Below are 22,245 nucleotides of genomic sequence, written 5' to 3' on the forward strand. Positions count from 1 at the left end.
CTTGGGGCTGGTTGCACAAGTTTTAGGACTCTATCATTTTACTGGCTAGGTGTCTTTCCTATTTTCTACATGACAGAGTTTCATTTTCAGAGTGCTTATGTTGTTTGAATAGTAAATGAACATGTGCAACAGTTAGTGCTCAGGGTAGTGTTGGAGTCAACACCAGACCAACCGAGACCAAGACATACCGGAGACCAGAGTGCGCAGAGACTGAGTCAAGACCAAGACCATAAATACTGTATGTGAAAAATCTGCATCTTGTGCAGCAGGCGTGTCACTCACTTGTGATGGTTAAGACCGGGAAGGTTGCAGACGGATCTGGGGGAAAAACATCCCATTACAAATGAGTTGTAGTCGTTTGAAAGAGGTTTTCCTTCTTATCGAAATATGGCGTAGAATCAGAATCGATTTTTTTATTGCCAAGTACATTTACATAAACAAGGAATTTGTCTTGGTGTATTGGTGCAAAAAAACAGTTGACATGGGAAATAAGGGAAAAAAATAGCAAAAAACGTAAATGAAATAAAATAGAATACGGGAAGCAATAACCAATATATTAAAAAAGGAATTTATGTCAAATATAAGAATAATAAAAACACAAAATGTACAAAGGGTGCATGAAAGAAAATAAAGTTGAGCTTTAATGGAACGCATAAAGAAACAGTTTCAGCCCATGTATGGTTCTGACCTTGGCATGCAAAGAGCAACATGCGCTTGTTTTCTGCAAACTTTTTTACTTGTTAACTTTATTTTTAGATCTGTTGAGGTCTCAAACACATCCTGAGAGAAACATCTGTCATTCACCTTAGCTCACGCAGTCTGACCTGTTTCTGTCAGGTCTTTGTGCAACCAGCCCCTTTTCGAGACTTTCCCCTGAATACCAGCCTTCTCTCCTCTGAAGCTCTCCATCCTCCTGATCAGACTGTCAGAGAAATACCAGCAGAAATAACTTGGCTGCCTTAGCCTCTGTGACTTTTGGAGCTTCGGAACAGAAAGTGTCCAGAGCAGATGGCTAATGAGGCAGTAAGTGAGCTAAATACCAGGCTTTCTTCCATTGACAACACTCTGACTACACTGACAACATTTCCCACTAAGTGACAGTAAATGCTGCTGCCATGTGTTCGACATGGCATTAACCAGACTGGATCAACCCATGAAGTCAGGAGTGAGTGGTGTCTTATGGGCTTTAAAGCAGCAAACACCTCTGTAATTGAAAGTGTTAATCTACAGTATTTATGGGCCTGTTTCATTCACTGATGTCCATTTATTTAACATAATTATTTATTTTTAGTGCAGCAATAGATCTATGTGCCATTATACCTTAAGTTGGCAAAGAAGCACGACACAGGGCTTGTACAGAGCTGCTTGTTGCATGCTGCACACGTGCAATACTCATTCTTTCTTGTTGTATATTTAATAGAAAGGACTTTAAAAAACACGGAGAGCTTTATCAGTGATGTAACCGCCTTAAGTGAACATTTTTTTATACACCAACATGGTCTGATGGCTGTGCTTTTATTGTTTGTTCTTTTTTTTCCGCTGTTGTTTGAGTACAACGAGTGACTGCAAAGATATATTTGGGATTTCTAAGCTGTGTTTCATCCAGCTTAGCATTTAATCATGTCAGTAAATAGTTAGCGTAAAAGCTACTCCGAGGCTGGACATGCTACGTGACAAGTGCTTCAGTTTAACTCCACAGTCCCAGTGTTTGAGTCTGAAATCAACAGAGTCTCCGTGTTTAAAGGAAATGTTCAGATATTGGGGAATGAGTTGTTTGATGAGACGGCTACGATCAACAACATGTGCACGCAGCTGGAACAGATGACATGGTGTCACTTATGAAGCCGGGGGTAACAGCTATTCTAGCTCTGCAGAGGGTTAAAAAACAAAGCACCCAATTAGATCACGTTGGCAAGTGTAAATTAAAACAGATATATGATAAGCAAACCCGTTCTTTATTTAATAATAGCACGAAGTCAGCATATCAACTGATGAAGCTGAGAAGAGGTCACCGATTTGGATAATAACTTTACAGAGTCTTTGGTATGATTCATCAGTTTTTATTATTTATGGATAATTAGGCCTAACAAGTGTCCTTACTGATTTCAGTACTGTGTGGGGCGTTTATTGTAAAGTTGGCCATGCTAAAACAAACAGCAACATTTCTCCACACTGAGCTCGACAACATTTCTACTCTGTTTTTGTGCAGCATCATATGAACCTTCTTTTGGATAAAAAATGAATCTCATTAGGAAATACTAAACACCACATGGTCTAAATGTTAGATTATAACACGTCAGCACAAATCTGCAGTAAAATTAGCAACACCAATAGTCACTGGAAATGCAAATATCAACCGATATTATCTGCTTGCTGATTTATCGATCAGGCCAGTATTAAATATTCACTGATGATAACATGAGGTCAACATTGTGCACATGTTTGGCTATGTTAAGGCTGTCCATTTCATATCATGTTATTCTTTAAGTGGGACATGATGTCTGTGTGGAAGAGGGGGGAAGGGAGGGAGGGGGGGTCACTTTAATCATTTTGATCCAAAGCAATCACAGAGGAGTGCCATATCCATCCTTAGACTGTCTGTGGTTATATTGGTGAGTGTAGCTTATGTAGCTGGATAGTTATGACGTACAAGAAGGTTCCCCCTCTCCTTTTTCATCCTTCCAGCTCTGATTGGTTGACTGTTTGGAGGTATTAGTGACCAACCATAAATCACCCTATTTGACTAATCTGAGGTGATTCTGGGTTTGTAACCCGACTGAAGGCAAGCTATTTTCCCAAGCAGCACAGACATGAGAATGCTCATTCTGCAAAATGTGAAATCCTCATGAAGCCGAGGTCTCAGCTCAGCGTGAAATCAAATCCGTTCAGACAACAACAATGGACTGTGGCTTTATTTCAGCAAATATTTCAAGACTCAATGTCACTACTTCTCGCAGTGTTGCATATCATGTTGGGATGAATCAGACAAACAGACGGTTTCTCTGAACAAGAGAAGACCAGCACGCTCTCAGATCCGTCAGCTTCCAATCAAACATCACTTCTACTCCAGGAAATGTTCAGAATGTAATGCTTTCAGAGCAAATTTCATAAATAAAGTCTTTCTTTCACACATGTTTCCGCTTCCTAGTTTACTCCTTCAAAAAAAAACCCTCAAGGATTCAAGGTTTCTGCACTCAGCAATTGCTAAGAAGCAGCTTCACTGAAAACATTCATAACTTCCAAGAATAATGTAACAGACACAATCTTACCGTGTGACGCACATCCATCTTTAATCCTGATTTTACAGAGCACTCTGGGCTTTTCTAATCCCCAAATAAACAAACCATGTTGGATTTGCCCGAGCTATAACCACTTAGAACCACAGCAGAGCAGGAAGCAAGGATCCCACACTCATGTTGTCTCTGATATTTATTAACCCTTTGAAGGGCAAGTGACTATTTTTGGTAATTTCCACAAACATCACATATGGCCAGCCTTCTGCACCTCAGTAAGGTCAAGAAGCATGTGATCCTCTCTCTCAGCCAATCAGAAAAGATCACCCTACATCACCGATCCTGCTATTGTGGCATTTGAACCAAAAAAGGTAACTTTGTCAATGTTTAATACACTTACAATTTTTGAAAAATGTTATAACAGAAATAAAGTTCTGTTATGTCCCCGAATAACACTATGAGGTTGAATGTTTGAATTTCAAAGTATTTCAATGAGTGCCCTGTAAAGGGTTAATACAGCGGCTGAAGGTAACACACAGACTCACACTCTCTTATTTTGGTCTGTTTGGACCCGCCGGCTGATTCTTCAGAACATCTGTGCTGAGGATCGTAACATGTTGTGTCTGGGAAACCTAAATAAACATTTACGCACATTTCTATCAAAAAGGGCTCAAAAAAAGGATCCATGATATAAATGGTTTTATAAATCCAAGTGTGTGTGTGTTTATGTGCATAAAGCCGGCGGCTCTAGTTTGGTCGGATTTAACAGGAAGTAAAAGGATCTGATATGAACTGAAAGTGACCCAGATGTGGGGTTTTCAGGCTCTTTCTGTTTTTCTGTATCTGTTCAGTGGACGTGAACTAACGTCTGGGTTACAGAGAGGAAAAGGCTCTCTTTAAATACCGTCATCTACTTGGGAACTCTGGGATGGACTTGTGTAGAAAGTGTAAGTCCATATTTAGAAATATCTACAGAAAACGAGGAAAATGTTTTCATTTTCTGAATGAAGTGTACGTTGAATACATCATGAAAGACCCTCCTGGGATGTTTTAAACTTCAGGACATATTTTGTGGTAAAGTTGACTAACATAATCTTCCAGACTCATCGTAGAGGGCAGAAAAGTGATTAAGAATATGAAGAAATTGTTTAGAGACAAAAGCTGGCCTCACACTTAAGGATGTGAGGCCAGATGAGGCTTGACCGACCACAAAATAATTTCAACTTTCTTGTAATGAGGGAATGTTATGTTTTTGCAGTTTTCTCATGAGGGTGTAAACTTCTTATCAATTTTTGACCATAAAAAAATGTAATCTTTTTCGTAAGGGGGGTGTTACTTTTTTGTCAGTTTTCTGGTGAGGCATTTTTTTTTTCAATTTTTGACCTTAAAATAATTTCAACTTACTTGTAATGAGGGGGTGTTATGTTTTTGCAGTTTTCTCATGAGGGTGTAAACTTTTTTTCAATTTTTGACCTTAAACAAGTTCAACTTTTTCGTAGAGAGGCAGCGGCTACATTGAATTATTGTGTGAGTGAATACAAATCCTCCTGCTTGAATTTATGCTGAGCTCCTTAGGTGAAAACTAAATAACCAATGAATGAATAATATAACAGGGTCTATACCTGCTCCTCTTGTAAACTGTCTGCAGATAAACTAGCCACATACATGTATATAAATAATGACTTATTGATGACACATGTAAGCAGTATCTTTAGGAAGTGTATGTGGAGACTTGTTCAAAACTTAGAGCTTCTGCAGTGGTACACCAATCAAAGTGCAAGGACCAGGTTATAGTTTTTTTCATTTCATCATTTATTTAAATCCAAATTAAATCAACTTGTAGTGATGACATAGGTGAGGTGATTTAAAGCTTAAAGGAAAACAATAAAATGCTAATCAGAGCCACACCAAAAAATCAAATAAACTTAACAGTCTTATATGAACAAAAGGATATACACAGTCTATACAAACAAATTACTTTCTCAATACTGCACCTCTAATCAACACAATTGAGTTGTCAGCAGCATGTCCAGCAGCTCCAGTCCAGCTCATCAAACAAAAGGAGTGAGCATGGCAGGTGTGGTCTGATAGGCTAAAGTCAGTTTAGGGTCTTAAAGTGGTGGTGCTATCTGCAACAGTATCCTCTTACAGTTTTTGAAGTAAATGTTTCATTTAAGGAAGAGTTTAAAACGTCATGAAAACAGTGTTCTCTGTTGCCGGAGATTTAAATGTTTTCTTTTGTTTCATGTTTCGTGTTTGTGTGTTCATGGGGTTTTGACTAACAGGACCCGGTGTTCATGCAATAGTGAAAAACTGTATTAGCAGTTCGGTTGATATATTTATAATCAAGACTGGAATTGAAAAACGTTTCCTTTCTGCAGATAAAAAGATAAAAGTATGGCATAGAAGAAGCTCTGCATGTTCGTGAGCATGCACACACACTCTCATACCCAGCTGTTCGGCTCAGATGTTCCTCGCAGTGTTTCAGACAAATGATGAAACTAATGGAGCATGCTGAGAAGAAGCCTGACGTTATTTAACAGGATGACACTTCAATTATGGGTCCAGTCCAAGAGTCCGCTCTCCTCACAGCTGGAGTTTGTATGTGAGGAAGACAAACTGCCAGATCTGAGAACGAGAAGCTTTGAAGAAAAACCAAAACCCACTGCTGCTCAGATCTGCAGAGACACTTCCTCCCGTGGCCTCTGAGCTTTGATGACGTCTGCGTTCTCTGTCCTCACTCGCTCTGAAAACTGTTTCTGTTCTGGCCTGCAGACCAATCACAGCTTGATGTGCTGGCTCAGTACTTTAGTCGTTACTGAACTTCTCCTAATGTCCTTTTCTTCATGAGGTTGGTTTCTTTAATTTGTTCATTAGTTGAGTCACACTTTGCTGATTCAATAAAAGCAGATTGATGATTTAAAGGATATAGGAAACAGCAGAGACTGTCGAAAAAGTTAATTTCTTGCCTCATTCCCTAAACATCTTGGTCTTGTCTTGGTCTCGGAGCAGTCTGGTCTTGGGTATGCCTTGGTCTCACTTAGTGTGGTGTACAGTAAGATGCCAGCTTTGGCAAACCCTGTAAAAGCTAGGTCACCTGACTCAAAAAACTGTGGGGAGTCAAGTGGATTGAGAGAACTGTGCAGCTTGATTATGACTGAAATCAGTGGCGTGCTGTGTAATATGGTGATTGTAAAGTACAAAAACAGGGCAATTAGTTTAAAGCTTCCCCTAGGGGGCAGCGTCTTATTCACTTAATGTGGGACATGTGTAAATGCTTTGAGTGGTCACAGACCTAAATAAAATGTATTTTTTAGGCTGTCCATTCATTATCTACATTTATTAAAATGTTATTCAGTCTCAAATTATCTCCCCCCCCCCACACACACACACACACAAACACACTCCCACCCTTTCCTCAGTATTCTGACCGAAGGCGGTCGTTTCTTCGATTCAGATATGCAGCCCAAAATTTATTTGTTCATCATTTCTTTTAAGTGTTTTTCTACTAAAAAGGTCTGCTGGGCATCATCAGTTGTTTTGTTGCAGGAATATTCATCTACTTGCTCTTCTAAAAGCATTCTTGATGTGAATGGGCGTGGCCAACGTTCTTCAGCCACCTGGTGGCAGAGCGAACGGTTGGAGAGAGAATTAAATGTTCACATCAACGAAATAAGTTTGAGTGTCTACACAGAACATAAATAAGATGAAGGAAGCACCGTCTGGTACCTTTGAATGAGTCTTAACTTCTACCCATTGTTTTACTTTAATTTAAGGCCTTTAGTGGCTCTTGATATCTTAAAATGAGATAATCTGGACTGAAATTACAAACACATATCACAACAGTTTGAGTTTTTGTAGTGTGGCCTCGGTTTAAGTTTGTTTGTTTTATTTACCCTTTCATTGATCAATAATCAATAGTTTTGTCTGCTGATTGATGAGAAGTCCTCATCCAGGAGTCAGTAGATGCTCAGAGAAAGATCTAAGAGGACGTTAACAACCGGGACCAGCTTTAAAAATAACAAAAAGTAAACATCTGACTCCATCTGGTATTATGAAGATGATTATACTATCCTGTATACTGCAGCATACAGCCACAGTATAAAATCTATACATGTTCAATGAAATTCAACTCATGAAACATGCAGACAGAAGTTCACCCAGAGGTCAGAGGAGACTGACACAGACTATCACTGACACTTACATGTGTCCGTCTGCTGACACCTGCTGGTCTTTATCAGGTACTTATACTAAGTACGTCATTTTTCTTATACCATATTCTGAGAGCTGACGTGCATATTCATCAAACCAACCATCGTTAAGAAAACTATTCAGCAGACAAACGGCAAGCAGAAATAATGTTCTGACTTTTTTAATAAGATATTTAAGAGTTTAAGATATTTCAAAGAGTCTGCAGTTTAGGATAAATACAATTATAGTAACAGAACTGTACAAGAATATTACTTTGGATGAGAAGGCTCTAAAATTACAAACCCAGCGATTTAAAGATTGTTAAAAATTAAAAACAAGAACAGATTTAAAGGTCGCTTACAGGTATTATATAAAATATACTTTAATATGTTCTTCTTAAACTAACGTGTCCTCTTCATCTTTTGCTTGCTCCACTTTTCAAAAATGTGTGCTAAAACCACCCGAGTCCTTCCAGAGAGGGGGCGTGGTCAAACAAAGCTCATTTACATATTTAAAGCTACAGACACAGAAACAGCCTGTTCTGATCAGGGCTGACAAAGAGGGGTTTATAGACATGATCAAATACAGGGTCAGAGTGGATTTACAAAAAGACACTTCACACACTTGTTTTGGGGAGCTCTGAGACTGATTTAGACTGGTTGAAAGGCAGGATAATACGTGACCTCTAAGAGTTGTTTCTCAATTAAAAACTTTCTTTAAAAAGTTCTCCTGAATAATTGAAAAGTTTATTTGTCACATTGCAGCATTGCGGTTCTCTTTTTAGATACAATAATTTGTTGTAAAAATAACCAATAAAAACTATTTCAGTGTTATTTTCAGTAGAAAAACTAAAAAGAAGTTTTACATTATCTCTGCCTTTCATCTCGACATAGTCTTTGTAAAAATTAAAGCAATAACTCAATAACTAAATGTTTAATGGACTTGAGTTTGTATATTTCTTTTCTAGACTTCTGACTACTCAAAACTCTTTTACTGCCATCACAAACTGTTGGCAGAGCCTGCTGTGTTAAGAGTCCATCAATATTAATTAAAATCATTAATACACATTTACACGCTGCCACCAAAGCAGAAGGGGCGACTCAGGGTTAGGTGTCTTGCCCAAGGACACATTGGGCATGTGACTGAAGGAGCTGGGGATTGAATCTCCTTCTGGTTGACAGACAAGCTATAAACCACAGCTATAAACATATAGATTGTTTACAAGGATGATGAAGGATTTCATTAAGATAAAATTAGATGCATCCAACACTTTCATCAAACATTAAACTAGAACACTTTGTACCCAATGTATTCTCTCTTCATCATCAAGTGAAACCAATATCGTCTTGTGTTATCACAGACAAAAGTGTGTGTTAGATGCAGAAATAGATTTCTGTAACATTGTGCAGACAGCCCACGTGCTTGAACGTGTGTCGCTCCGTCACACTCAAACACTTATGGGGGGGGGGGAATCTGTCACTCTGCATCAAACATCCAATCATTTAGTGCTGAATGAGCTGTCTGCAGAGGAGGAGGCGCAGAGAGAGAGACGCAATCACAACAAATATCAGTGAGACGTTTCTAACAGGATTCATCAAACATGTCAGATTCTTTGTTTCTGGATGGAAACTTGGATGAGTCGGAGATTCCAATTTTAAACACACCTGCAAGAAGATCTACCACATGAACCAATCACAGGATACCGACAATTCAGAGACATGTAAAACATTTTGTAGTTGTTGTTTGTTTTTGTTTTTTTAGAAAATCATGCCAACAATGTAATTTCTATCTCAAACTGTTTGGTAGAATAAATAATCACAAAATAGAAAAATAATCAGAATCAAAGAATCAGGCTGACTAACACAACTGACAGTCACTGCCAACAACATCAGCACATTATCAACTAAATATGACAACTATTTCATTTTCTTTCATGTCATTTCTCCCCAGTTTTTATTTCACTTTTGTATGTTGTTAATCCCTCCCCTGAGTAATTCTACTATTCTTACAACGCCCAACCATTACTTAAAAGATGAATGAATAAATGCAAGTCATAAAAATTAATTCATAAATAAATTAGATTAATATCAACTTCATTAATAAGGAGAAATGTTAATTTAATAATCACTTAAAGAGTCCAGTGGGTTTTATTGTTGTTATTCAGTGTTCTCACCACATGATGGCGCCTTGTCACCACATAGGCTCACTTACAGAGAACACCAAACTTCTTGCTTTACTTTTTTCCCCATGCATTTCTCATTCGTATTCTCTGTCTATAGTGAACATAAATGTATATATTAAACAGGCATGTTTTGTAAAATAACTGGTTGTCATGGTTTCCTCACCCCGTAATCCTCTCATGACACACAACAAGAAGTCCTTTAAGTGGACTTATTATACAATAAATTAACAACTTTAAATGGTTGAACACTTTTAAGTTTACTTTCTGCAAATGTCGGAGGTGTCTCAGATTATTATGGAGCTGCACAAATTATTTTGATATAGCCAATTTAATGAAAATCCTTTTCCGATGAAGATAACATTCCCAACAGTTAGTCACTTAAAACGAGTCAGTGAATCCAGATGAGAATATTTGTCAGACTTTCTTTTCAACAAATAAGAAGAAACTTTCTCAGAGTATAGCATAAATCATTTAAATAAACAAACAGACCTAACTGTAACATTGCCCCTTCCTGTTTGTCTCAACACATTTAACTTTTCATGGTGTCTGTGGTCTGTGTTATTATCTTTGTAGGCTATTGTTGTTTAATCATACAACTTTTGTTGTTTTAAAATGTTCTTTACTAACACATTTAGATTGGACAAAGTAATTATCTTAAAATCATGACTGAGCGTCTCAAAAACGTCATCAAAATGTGCCCAAAATTTTAAATCCATTTTCTCCAAATACATTTCAAATGAATGAATTTGTAGTTCAAAATACAGAGAGACATTTGCATAAAATGTAAACATTGTTTTATTCTTCTTTGCCCCTGTGCTTGAATTCATGCCACCATGGGTGCAAACACATATTTTCAAAATTAATTTATTGGAAAGGCTTCTTGAATTGAGTTTGCAATCAGTGTTGAGATCACACTGTAGGTTTAACTATCTGTGCAGTCAAACACAAGTTCAACAATGAAGGCAGTAATTTGATCAAATATCAAAGCCCCTGTGTGTTTAACCAGCTGAAAAATATCATAGCCTCATGGATATTCCAACTTTACATGGTTGTATAATACTGAGCCTATTTGCAGTACTATATGTCGATTTAAAATGTGTCTACCTGCATACAGCTCGGTTTACATTTGTCTCCTGCTGATAGTCCGATCACTGCCTGGCCACTTATATCTGCTGTCTACTTTTTATATTTTCGATTTAAATTTTCATATTTTATTTTCTTATTTTTGTCTTAATGTGCTTTTGAATGACCTTTTTTTTGTAATGTTTTATTGAAATGTAGTAGAACATTGTATTGCACAGCAGATTAAGATGAATCTACAATAAATAAAAATCCTCTCTTCTTGATTTATAAATATACAATCAAGAATGTGTCATGAAAAGCTCCTGTGAAACTTCTAGGTTGATTTGTGTTGATGCTGCCCTCCGCTCCACCAGGGGGAGACAACACTTCGTTCATCAGCTTCAAGTTCACAACCATCACAACATCCGGGTCTCCAGACAGTTCGTCGTTATCCACAGTTTGTTTGTAACAACAATCTGACAGAGATGACTATTTCAAGGTTACCGACCGCGGCGCTTTCTTTAAAACAGGTAAATACTGACAACGGCTGAAGAAGATTCACCTTGTTAGCAACACTTGGAAAGGTTCACGGACTGTATTTATTAGGTAGACAGTAGCTGTTAAAAGAGCTGCGGGTGTTAAGGTTGAAAGAGTGACCGTGTTAGAAGGATCCCAACGAAGCCTCCATTTGCATTGATTTTCATTAAAGACATATCTAATGATAATATTTAACTTGATAATGGAAAAAACAAGCATACGTTTAGACACTTTTCATATAAACGTTTGTTTTCACTACGACAATCACCCACCTATTCTGCTGAAAGTCACCAGATAACACGGTCTCTCTTTTTACCGTAACACCCACATGACAGCTGTCAGGTGAGCCGTTTTGAAATAAATAAGTAATTACAGCTATTGGCTGAAGACTAAAAACGATGACCTCTCAGTTTAAGTTGTTTCTGTATGTAAGGATACATCATTTGTTAAATACAATATCATGTGTGAAGGAGTGTGTTGTTACTCATTTTAGACATGATGAAAAATGAGCTCAGTCTGCAGGGACTGAATGATCGCTGCTTCAAGTCAGGATTTGGAAATTAGGCTTGTTTCAACAGAACCTTTAGCAAGGCACTGAAACCCCTCACCACCCTCCTTCATGCAATATTCAGACCTCAAACAGAAGGTCTGGGGTTCAATACCCAAATCCTGCTATCATATACAAGCCAGTACAAGCTTAAATCCATTTACCACGAGAAGGGTCACCTGAGGTCATTTGTCTCAGCTGGGTTTTTTTAATTAAAGCTGTAGGCATTGTTGCCCTCAGACTATGAACTGTTTGCCTTTGTGTCTCATTTGTCACGTACGTAAACGATACGATGACATCCATGTGAGCTGGGTTTTACTGTATATCGATGTATTCCTGTGTGTGTGCAGATACATTGATGTTTATTGCCTGTGCAGACGTCTGTTCTGTCTCATAGTAATAACTGAACACTTCACTCTGGATGGATAAAAGAAAACAGCAGACGACGTGCTGTGATAGTAAACGATTCTGTCAGTTCTTACAGAGACAGAGGATCCTGGGGATTTACAGAAACATGCTGAAGACCATCCGGCAGGTTCCAGACGAAGGGGACAGGAAGTACCTCCGAGACTGGGCCAGAGACGAGTTCAAGAGGAATAAGACGGCTACAAACCCGGTACGGCGTTTACATTTCTACGTGTAATAGAAGGGCGCTGTTGGTTTAAGTGATGTTAAAGAGTAGTGACGCTCCCTCTCATGGAGCCGCCAGAATCTATTGACATTGACAAAGCTGCTACTTGATCTTCAGGATTTAATCTACTGCAGCCTTGATCACTTAGTTTGTTTTTGATATTTTGTGTTTCACAAACAACAGATTTTATTTAAACTTAAAACATGAAACACAAAAGTCTCGGTAAATAAGGGACTTAAATTGACCTCTGCTGTTCAGGGAGTCTGGTGGCTTTAAAGCTTGGCCAACAATGTATCAGATGGGATGTGAGCACAGCCCAGGATGTGCAACACCAATCATGTGACCTGACTCTTCTCTGTTGTTTGATGCAAACAGAGGGGGCCCGTTTTCTCGTGTCTACAGTATATCACCCTCAGTGATGACAGAACTGACCGATGTGCTTGCTGTCTGTTTCTCCTGCATGTAGATGTACAGAAGACACTGCAGTCACATACGCTCGAGAATGACGTCTACACAAGGTGGATTCAAAATGAGAGTCCATTTTAACTCCGTGTCTGATATTGTGTTTACAATTTGATCAAATTGGAATAAGGCTTATAACTGGGGTCCTCAAGCCCATGGGAAACACTGAAACACTGAAAAAAAAATCATCTTGCCAGTAACGGACGATGTCTAATGTAGCATAGCGGCGTTCTCTTCCATCATCATCGCTTCCAACACGTCCCTCGCCGTTGCAGAGTTCAGGGCCCCGGTCAGCTGGCATACCGGTGTCATGCCGAGAGATGCATCCCCTCCTCAAATGGCGTGCAACTCGCGGAAGTGTTTTAAAACGATACAGGGTCATAACTCAGGGATGTTTCCAACAACAGGTCTGTCCCTGAGGTGGTCACAACAAAGTTTTGCGTGCGTCTATTTTGGTCATGATAACTCCGCCCCCAGCCCCTGACGCAAGCCGTGCAATCTTGCAGACAAACAAGCAGTTGGTGCACTTGAACTGGGTTTTTTTTTTTCTTTTTTTCTGTCCAGCCAGTTCTTTGGCTGTCGAAACACAAAGAACGGGTGCTAGCTCAGGCACTGCCTCTGAAGCAGCTCTGGAACTGGTTTAATGGAAACGGGGCATCGTAGATGACTCCAGAAAAACGTTGTAAATGAACCATCTGTGACATTATAGTTCTAAATGTGTGATCATCACTTGTGTTCTCCCTCTCGTTGTTCTTTCAGGATGCCATCCGGATGATGGTGACACAAGCCAACAACCACCTGGAGGAGCTGCAGAAGTCTTTGGCGCTGGCCAGGAATTAAATCTTGTTTACTGCTGCGGATCTGCACTCTGTGAAGACCATCATGTGTTTGATGGAAACTCTGGAGCGAGTAACAGGGAAACTTGTGAAACCTTTCTTTGCCTCTGAAGGCCAGATTAACAGAAGTGAGGTGGAGGCATCGCACTGTAAAACTTTCTGTGCTGCTGCTCATCTGAAGAACTCGTGGAGCTGAGGCAGACAGCCTCACCTGTTGTGTATGTATTAAACAGGAAGTCATGAAATTACAGACAGAAGTAGAAAGATCATTTAATTAATACAAAACATGTTTTCAGAGTGCATTATTCATGAAAAACAAACCTCAAACCGCAGAGCCACAGAGCACCGTCTTTGGACCTCTGTGCAGGTTTATCAAAGGTTAACAAAAAATAAAACATATCCCGTCTGGTTAGGTAGTGAAAGTACAAAAACACAAATTATGAGAGCTACATTTCAAATAATGCCACAAACCTGCCCATGCATAGGTCTAAAAACCGTCAATCCTGGGTACGGTGGCTCTGCAGTTACATTTTGTTGAACTTGACAGACGGTCACTACACCAAACACACAACAGACAGGAATACTGCAACACAACTCTGAGCTTTCTTCATGCAACAGCTTCAAACACAATCCATCTACATGTTCTAACGATCATGTACAGACAAAGACCAGCAGAGGAGATTAAAGCTAAGTTATCTGTCAGGATCAGGAGAGGGGTTGGTTCGTGCTCACAAGAGCTGCAATAAAAGGTTCTTTCAGAACTGATTTTAAAGGTCACATATTATTCTCCGTTTTAACCAGTGTAAATAAATCTCAGAGCTCCCCAAAACGTGTGTGAAGTTTCTAATTCTAAGTTCACTCTGATTCTGTGTTCTGAGCCCTGCTCAGAACAGGCTGTTTCTGTGTCTGTAGCTTTAAATATGTAAATGAGCTGTGTCTGACCACGCCCCCCTCCTCCCTCTGGCATTCGATTTGGCCTGAGCTTTCTCGCTCCATGTCCTATTGTTTACGGTGAGAAGGCAGACTCAGGGCAGAACAAACTCCTAGCTGTGGGAGTGTCACCCACCTGGGGGAGGGACTACTGCCCTTTGTGATGTCATAAAGGGAAAAACAGCCTGTTTGAGCACACATTTTTAGTAAAGTGGAGCAGGTAAAAAGGCGGAGAGGGGTTTTAAATCAGACTTAAGGATACATATTAGTGTTAGAGAAACAGTGAAATAAATAATGTGACCTTTAATATCGTCTTGATTTCATATCTAAAGACAGAAATCTCAAAAACCCTCAGCTTAGAGAAATTTGCAAGGGACAAATTATCTCTGAAGTAATGGCTGCAGATTTTTTTTTTCAGCAAACTTATTTGAAAGCAGAAGTGTCCGCTGTGGTTTAGATCGCCATGTTTAAACCATTAAACAGAAAACGTTACAGATCCTTTCATTTACAAAATGTCACAGGTCTTTCAGGGGACTGTTAACAACACTTAAGACTTCAGAGTTCAGCTACAACATGCTGGCAGAGTTTAAAAAACACTCACAGGAACCTGTTGTGGATGAATATTTGAGAGAGGATATGCTCTTAAATTGACAGGACATTTAGAGTTTGTTTACTGAAATCTACAGAGCCTGGAGTGTGCCACTTGTACAGATATTTTCTGGTCTTCTAACTGCTCAAAGCTCTTTTACACCGCAGGTCACACCCACACATTCACACATGGAAAAAGTATATAATCACATTCATGCGCCGCTGATGAAGCAGAGGGGGCAACTCAGGGTTAAGTGTCTTGGCCAAGGACACATCAGACATGTAACTGCAGGAGCTGGGGATCGAACCCCTCAACCTCCCTTTAGAGAGGGAAGAGGTACATTTTATTGAAAAATAAAAATGTGGTTAATTTGTGTTTGTGTTAATTTGTTAAACAGACACATAAAAGTCTAAAGTTTTGGCACACTCCAGCCTCCACACATATCAAAAGAAACACTATATATACTGTATGTATAGTAGTGGTGGCGGTGCATACAGCGTCCTTTCAGCCCGTCGTTAATAGGCAGTGGGTCTGATTCCAACATACACTCACAAACACAAAGCTTATTACACTGTTAGTCCTCCATTCAGACCGCTCTCAGTTTCTTCAGCTCATCTCAAACTCGTTCATGTGAGAGACGCTTACCCAACAAAGAGTCGTTAATGTTCACGTGACGCAGACTCCATCTTTTCAATGGCACATGAGATCAACACCTAGCTTTGACTCTACTGGTTTATTTACAACATGGTGCACAAGAGCTGCCTTTTTTACTATAAAACTGTACGTACACATCCCAGTTCACCTGTGCAGTGTTACCATGACTACCAACAGGATGGGGATTTGACGCTTTTTTTTAGGCATCTGTTGACGGAATATAAAAAGAGTAGGAAGCTGATGGTGCAGACTTCTATGATGAAATGTTCGCAGCTGATTTATTCTTTCAGGAAACATTTTCTTGATGACTTTATCGTCTCAATCTTTAGTTTCAAGTCCTTTTCAATACAGCAGGATGTTCATGTAATAAGTGAGGGGACTGTTTTTGTGTTAAACAGACCAGAAAGCAGCAGCTGCTTATAGACGGGGCTACCTGTGATATTAAGAAGCTACCATGGAAACCAGAACAATGTCTTGTTCAGCTCAGGGTAGAACTAAAGACATGCTGCAGAAATATGCATCCTGATCAATATCACAGATTAATTAAGTAGTGATGCACCTTCTAAGTGAAACCTCTCGCTCCAGGTTCATTATCATTACAAAAACAAGATGGCATTAAGACGCTTCATTAAGTGAAATCGTGATGGCCACATCCACAGTTTATACAGTCTGTGGTTATCATCCCGTGGCCACAATCCTCTGATGTGAAGTGTGGGTCAGAAAGCTCAAACGCTTTCATCGTGTGGTGTTGGTGAATCTCGGGTTTAACATCAAAATCTGGAGGGACATCTGGTCATAAGTCCAGCTTAAACACATTATTTAAGTGACAGGTTAACGTAAGCGTTCAGTCTAGTCCTCATAACAACCAATAGATAAAAATTGTTTCAGCACACAAGCGACCCAAATCACAGTACCAGAGACTGGTGACCCCTGCTGTTCCAGGAGGCGGGGTGTTACATGTTTTGAATTGTTGAATTTCAGTCATCAATTGCATGTTTGAAATTCCTTTATTTTGCATGTAAGAAACTGTTTGTGATGGGCTTTTATTTTGAAATTGTGTACCATCTTAAGCTGAGGGTACTGTCCTTCTTTTTAGTTCTAGTTATTGATTGAAGCAGTTTATCCACATAATCGCTCACTATCGCTAACAAAGGGTTACTTCAGCTGAGAGAGGACCGCACACTGACCTTAGCTCTTATCTAACAGTGGTTAATTTACCTTGACCAGATGTCCCTCCAGATTTTCATTTTTCATTGTCTTTCAGTTTCTATGTCATTTTTTAATTCTACTGGAGTGGACGGCTGAAGACTGACAGGAAAAGGCAGAGGTCAGATTCGAACCCGCAGACACTTCAGACCAGGACTGTAGCCTTGGTGACAGCTCCGCTATCTGGCGGCCTCAGTTTCTAAACAATGTGTTAGCGTTAAGTAGTGACATTTTCTTAGATACATTTTGTGGTTTTACGACTTGTTTCCTGGAACAGAGCAGTTTGACTTTTTCAATAATTTCAGCTTCCAAACTCTCAGTAGATATGAAGATAGAACTTAAGAGAAAGTCATGAAACACATGGTGTTTACCAGTTTCCATGCACTCTGGTGACGTCATATAATCTATGTGTTAGCAGTTGTCGTGCCTGTTAGTCCTCAGCATGCGCAGCTCGTCCTCCAGGTAGGTGATCCTCTCGATCAGAGCGGCTCTGTCAGCCTCTGCTCTCTGATTGGCCTGCCAGCGAGCCTCCTGCACCTTCCTCTCGTACCAGCGCTCCATCTGCGTCGACACGGCCTCAAAGAAGTACTGGGTCACCTCCAAAGCGTGCATGTTGTCCTTCTCCTGGGCAAAGGAGGGCTCACCGGGCAGCGGCTCTCCAAACACCTCCAGAGTCCGGACCCCGGCGGCCCCCTTAGACTTAGTCCTGCCCTGGGAGTGCTTCCTGTGGTGCTTCCCTTTGTCCCGCCCTCGCTCCTTGTCTCTGACCCCGGCTTCAGTCCTGCTGCTGCAGCGCCGCTCTGTGGCCGGAGACAGGCTGCTGGCTCTTTGAATCCTGCTCCCTGTCATCTGGTACTCCATCATGTCCACATCCTTCAGGTCCGGGGTCTTCCTCTGAGCCTCAGCGCAGATCACTGAGCGCTCTTTAGGTCGGACCACCTGGACAGAAGACAGCGGGGTCTTTGCTGCAGGAGAGGCGACTTCTGCACCGGGAGTCTTATTCACATCTGTGACAGTTACAAAAGAGATTCAATGAGCACAACTTATTGAGTTATTATTAAAGAACGTCTGACCTATTTTGTGGACTAAATGACTGATAGGTCTACCTTGACTGCATCACTCTACATTATAGAAATATTGTGTGTGAAGTGGTCGTGTGAAGAGACTGATAGGTTAGTTGAACTACGGTATGTAGCTTAAAGAAATCATCTTCAGACTTCTTCCCTGAGCCTTATTTACATCTAGGAATTTAACCTGAATCCTTGATCATTCTGCTCTAAGGGAGAAAACTGTTTGCATTTCTTCAAACATGATTCATGATTATGTTGAGTGCTGCTGAGCCACGGACACAACACCTTCATGTTATGCACCGTTATGAGCATTAAACTTCTAAATCAAGAAAAGAACAGAGCACATTAATGAGGTCACAAAATGTCAAAGGTTTTTATTTTTAACAACAGGATGTTGAACTTGAATTTCCCTCGGGATCAATAAAGTATCTATCTACAGTATGTCACATGGGGGCGCCGGTAGCGCAGTGGCAGCGTGCGCTTCACCGTGTATAGAGGCTACAGTCCTCACGTGGGCCGGCCCGGGTTCGACTGCAGCCCGTGGCTCATTTCCTGCATGTCCACCCCCCCTCCCCCCTCCTCTATTTCCAATGCTATCCACTTTCTCTCCCTCTATCCAAATAAAAACAAAATGTTACATGAAGATGACAGAAGGGTGGCTCTTTAAACTACAAACCGTAGTTCAACTAACCTATCAGTCTCTTCACCCACATCCTTGTTTAAAATGCATTTTATTATTCTTACTGGAAACTTAGTCACATTTTCAGTGACTTTGTGTTTTCTTCCAGCAGCAAATTTGTTCTTTCCAATCAGATTCCCAACAGAGGAACTTAAACTCGTAAAATATTTACCACTTCCTCCTGCAGAACTAATCACCCTCACAGGGTTTCACTTAAAGCTTCTTTTGTCTCCACAAGACAAACAAACAGTGCAGCACTACTTTCTTTCTCTTTCTCCCCACTCTCAAAGTCATCATAAATGATTACCTAATAACTGGAGGTAACATTTCTTTGTCTTAATGTTGAGAATTATATTTAATGACTCTTGGAACAATTTCACAGTCAATGTCTATGAGGCCGTTTAATTAGAATAATGTCCTCGTCCCAGTCTACACACACTGAAGGAGAATCATTTAATTGTCACAAAAATGTCTGACTAGCCTACAGTAGTTGGAGGCTACAACTTTACGACCTTGTACATTTCATAGATGCTCTCCACTTTACTTTTTGGTAAAAATGAGACGCACGCTATCCTCCTAGCTCACAGTGATACCTGAAGGCAGGCGACAAAGCGACTTCACTCAGCTACACACTTTTGCAGTTCAACTTCGGGGTCAAAGCCCAGACTGTGGAGAATAATAGGAACGCCGAGTCCAGTTTGGGTCTGACTGAGGTGTATACATGCAAGAGTTAATCCATCTGCATTATTCAACTCAGTCATCACCATTTCAGTCGGACTAACATGTTAACCCTTTGACGCCTGAATTTGTTTCCAAGTATTAAAACGTTTTTTTTTGTACGTGTTTCTGCTTTCAAGTAGATGCTAAATTACCGTAAGTTGAAAAAGTTCATTTGACAATAGCACATAAAATAGATATTACATAAAAATAGCACATCGAACAGATGTTGTTCCATCTCTGAATGCACAAGGTTCCTAGGTATGTATTGAAAGTGCATCAACCATCAGTGGAGGAATACGGACGCTATTTTGGCTGCATTTGGAGCGGAAGCGGTTTGATGCAAATTCACAACAATAGGCATCAAGGTGTTAACATGCATCTTAAAGTCCAGTTTTATTCGACCTAACACAATAAATCTACTTTTTCTACCTGCATGTAAAAGAGCTGACTGTTTGGAGCTTTAGTCCACTCCCTCTGCCTGCTCAGAGCTCCAAAGCGTCATTAGACCCCCCACAGTGACGATCACATAATGCCCTGTGTTTGAGGTATCCTGGATGTTTCTGTGGATAAAGGAGGACTATCCATCTCATGATCAACACAGACCTGAAGACTCTCTGTGAGCGTCTCGCTGCAGCTGTTACCTGGAGAACTCTCCACGTGGACCACAAAATAGTGGTTGTTCACGCCGCTCTCTGCCACGCTGGCCTCCCCCCAGCTGGAGTCTGGGCGGGCGGGGCTGTTGTGGAGCTCCAGGCACTGTGAGGCGGTGGGCAGCACGGTGAGGCCGGCTTCCTCCGCCTCATTTCGGCCATCGGTCACCGAGGAGGAGCGCTGCAGCCTGGTGGGATCTCCGGTGAAGCGGACCTCCATGTTCTGCAGTTTGGACAGACACCAGCTCTTCAGCTCGCTGACCAGGGACGCCTGCTTAAAGTCCACAAACACCACACACAGATTAAAGTCTCTGAAACTTCATGTCAAACTAATGTCACTCTGAAGTGACACTGAGTGTGTCGTTGCCAACGGAGGCTCTGAGCAAACATGATTAATCTGGTTGAATAAACTCGTCCGCAGCACTGTGTCCAGGTGAGCTCTGTTACCTGTCTCTTCTCTACCTCCTCTCTCTCCTGCAGAGCTCGCTGCTCGATCCTCTGCAGACACTCGCTCCTCTCTGCAGACACTCTCTCCACCGTCATCTTATCCAGAGCTCGGATCTGACGGTGAAAAAAAAACATGGATCAGGAGAGCGGGCAGAAACATGAAGGCAAAGATAAAGCCTTTATTTTGTTCATGGTTTTATTGTCCTGAAACACACTGAGAAGTATTTTCTTGAATAGTAGCCAAAACCTGATCCCAGCACTCACTGTTTGTCAGTCAGCCGGAGAAAAAACACCTCATTGTCCTCTTTAACTTCCCATGATCCTCTCCTGCTGTTACCCCTGGGCCTTCATACCTGATTGTGTCGAGATGCATTCCTGCATTTATCCACGTCTGTATTTTGTCAAGCAGCAGTGACACTCAGCATCAACAGCTGTCTGAGGAGATTTCATCTGAGACCCTGAACTGCACTGAGAGCTCTGAATCTGGAGGAGACACTGTTTCTTCTCAGCTAACAGACACAAAATGTTACCTGCTGTGTGTGTGTGTGTTACCTGCTGTGTGTGTGTGTGTGTGTTACCTGCTGTGTGTGTGTGTGTGTTACCTGCTGTGTGTGTGTGTGTGTGTTACCTGCTGTGTGTGTGTGTGTTACCTGCTGTGTGTGTGTGTGTTACCTGCTGTGTGTGTGTGTGTGTTACCTGCTGTGTGTGTGTGTGTTACCTGCTGTGTGTGTGTGTGTTACCTGCTGTGTGTGTGTGTGTTACCTGCTGTGTGTGTGTGTGTGTTACCTGCTGTGTGTGTGTGTGTGTTACCTGCTGTGTGTGTGTGTGTGTTACCTGCTGTGTGTGTGTTACCTGCTGTGTGTGTTACCTGCTGTGTGTGTGTGTGTTACCTGCTGTGTGTGTTACCTGCTGTGTGTGTGTGTGTTACCTGCTGTGTGTGTGTGTGTGTTACCTGCTGTGTGTGTGTTACCTGCTGTGTGTGTTACCTGCTGTGTGTGTGTGTGTGTGTGTGTGTTACCTTCGGTGTGTATGTGTGTTACCTGCTGTGTGTGTGTAGGTGTGTGTGTTACCTGTTGTGTGTGTGTAGGTGTTACCTGCTGTGTGTGTGTGTGTGTGTGTGTGTGTAGGTGTTACCTGCTGTGTGTGTGTGTGTGTGTGTGTGTGTGTGTGTGTGTGTGTGTACCTGGTGTTTGTTCTTGCGGTCCAGCTGTCCCATCTTGCTGTTCATCAGGTCTTGGACTGTGTGGATCTCGGTCTTCATCTCCTCCTTGGTGGCTTCCAGCTGATTCTCCAGTTTATTGATGAGAGGTTCACAGCGACACCCGTTCAGAGGAGCCTGAAACACAACACGGATTCTGTTCAGCTCCACACAGCAGTGATGTGAAGGCAAATATTCTCAGAGTGTCGTATAGCAGACTCTGCTGCCTCATCTGCCACTTCTATGTTTTTCTTTTACACCATATCTTGCTAGTGTGTAAGGTGCATGTGTGAACAACCAGATCAGTGTGACTCATGGGCAGACCTCCTGGAATGATCTAGAGATCTTCAGAAAAGCACAAGGCTTTGGATACTATAAGGGATTATAACTAACTAAATCAACGTCATGTTGTATTGAAGAA

General features: G+C 41.0%; 2 protein-coding genes across 2 annotated transcripts in view; one reads left to right on the top strand and one right to left on the bottom strand.

The window, feature by feature from the left end:
- Positions 1–11,072: 11,072 nt before the first annotated feature.
- Positions 11,073–15,314, top strand: lyrm2 (LYR motif containing 2). The gene is made up of 3 exons (XM_079340123.1): positions 11,073–11,198; positions 12,228–12,368; positions 13,605–15,314. Exons 1-3 carry the CDS (start codon positions 11,154–11,156, stop codon positions 13,683–13,685), a joined length of 267 nt encoding a protein of 88 aa, XP_079196249.1. The 5' UTR covers positions 11,073–11,153; the 3' UTR covers positions 13,686–15,314.
- Positions 15,315–16,374: 1,060 nt separating this feature from the next.
- mdn1 (midasin AAA ATPase 1) overlaps positions 16,375–22,245 on the bottom strand; it is a 107,887-nt gene continuing 102,016 nt past the window's right edge. The window contains exons 100-103 of the mRNA XM_079339854.1: positions 21,810–21,962; positions 20,627–20,740; positions 20,171–20,453; positions 16,375–18,067 (exon numbers count right to left, since the gene is read on the bottom strand). Coding sequence (XP_079195980.1) covers positions 17,472–18,067; positions 20,171–20,453; positions 20,627–20,740; positions 21,810–21,962 — 1,146 coding nt within the window. The 3' untranslated portion in view covers positions 16,375–17,471. The remainder of the gene's footprint in view (positions 18,068–20,170; positions 20,454–20,626; positions 20,741–21,809; positions 21,963–22,245) is intronic.

Source organism: Symphodus melops, assembly GCF_947650265.1.
Source record: "Symphodus melops genome assembly, chromosome: 1".
NCBI classification, from domain to species: Eukaryota; Metazoa; Chordata; class Actinopteri; order Labriformes; family Labridae; genus Symphodus; species Symphodus melops.

What these genes read in the sequence shown, in the direction of transcription:
- lyrm2 (XM_079340123.1), top strand. Translation starts at nt 11,154, where the DNA reads ATGACTATTTCAAGGTTACCGACCGCGGCGCTTTCTTTAAAACAG. An exon ending in CGGCGCTTTCTTTAAAACAG is followed by an intron (nt 11,199 to 12,227) that starts GTAAATACTGAC and finishes CGATTCTGTCAG; the next exon opens with TTCTTACAGAGACAGAGGAT. An exon ending in ATAAGACGGCTACAAACCCG is followed by an intron (nt 12,369 to 13,604) that starts GTACGGCGTTTA and finishes TTGTTCTTTCAG; the next exon opens with GATGCCATCCGGATGATGGT.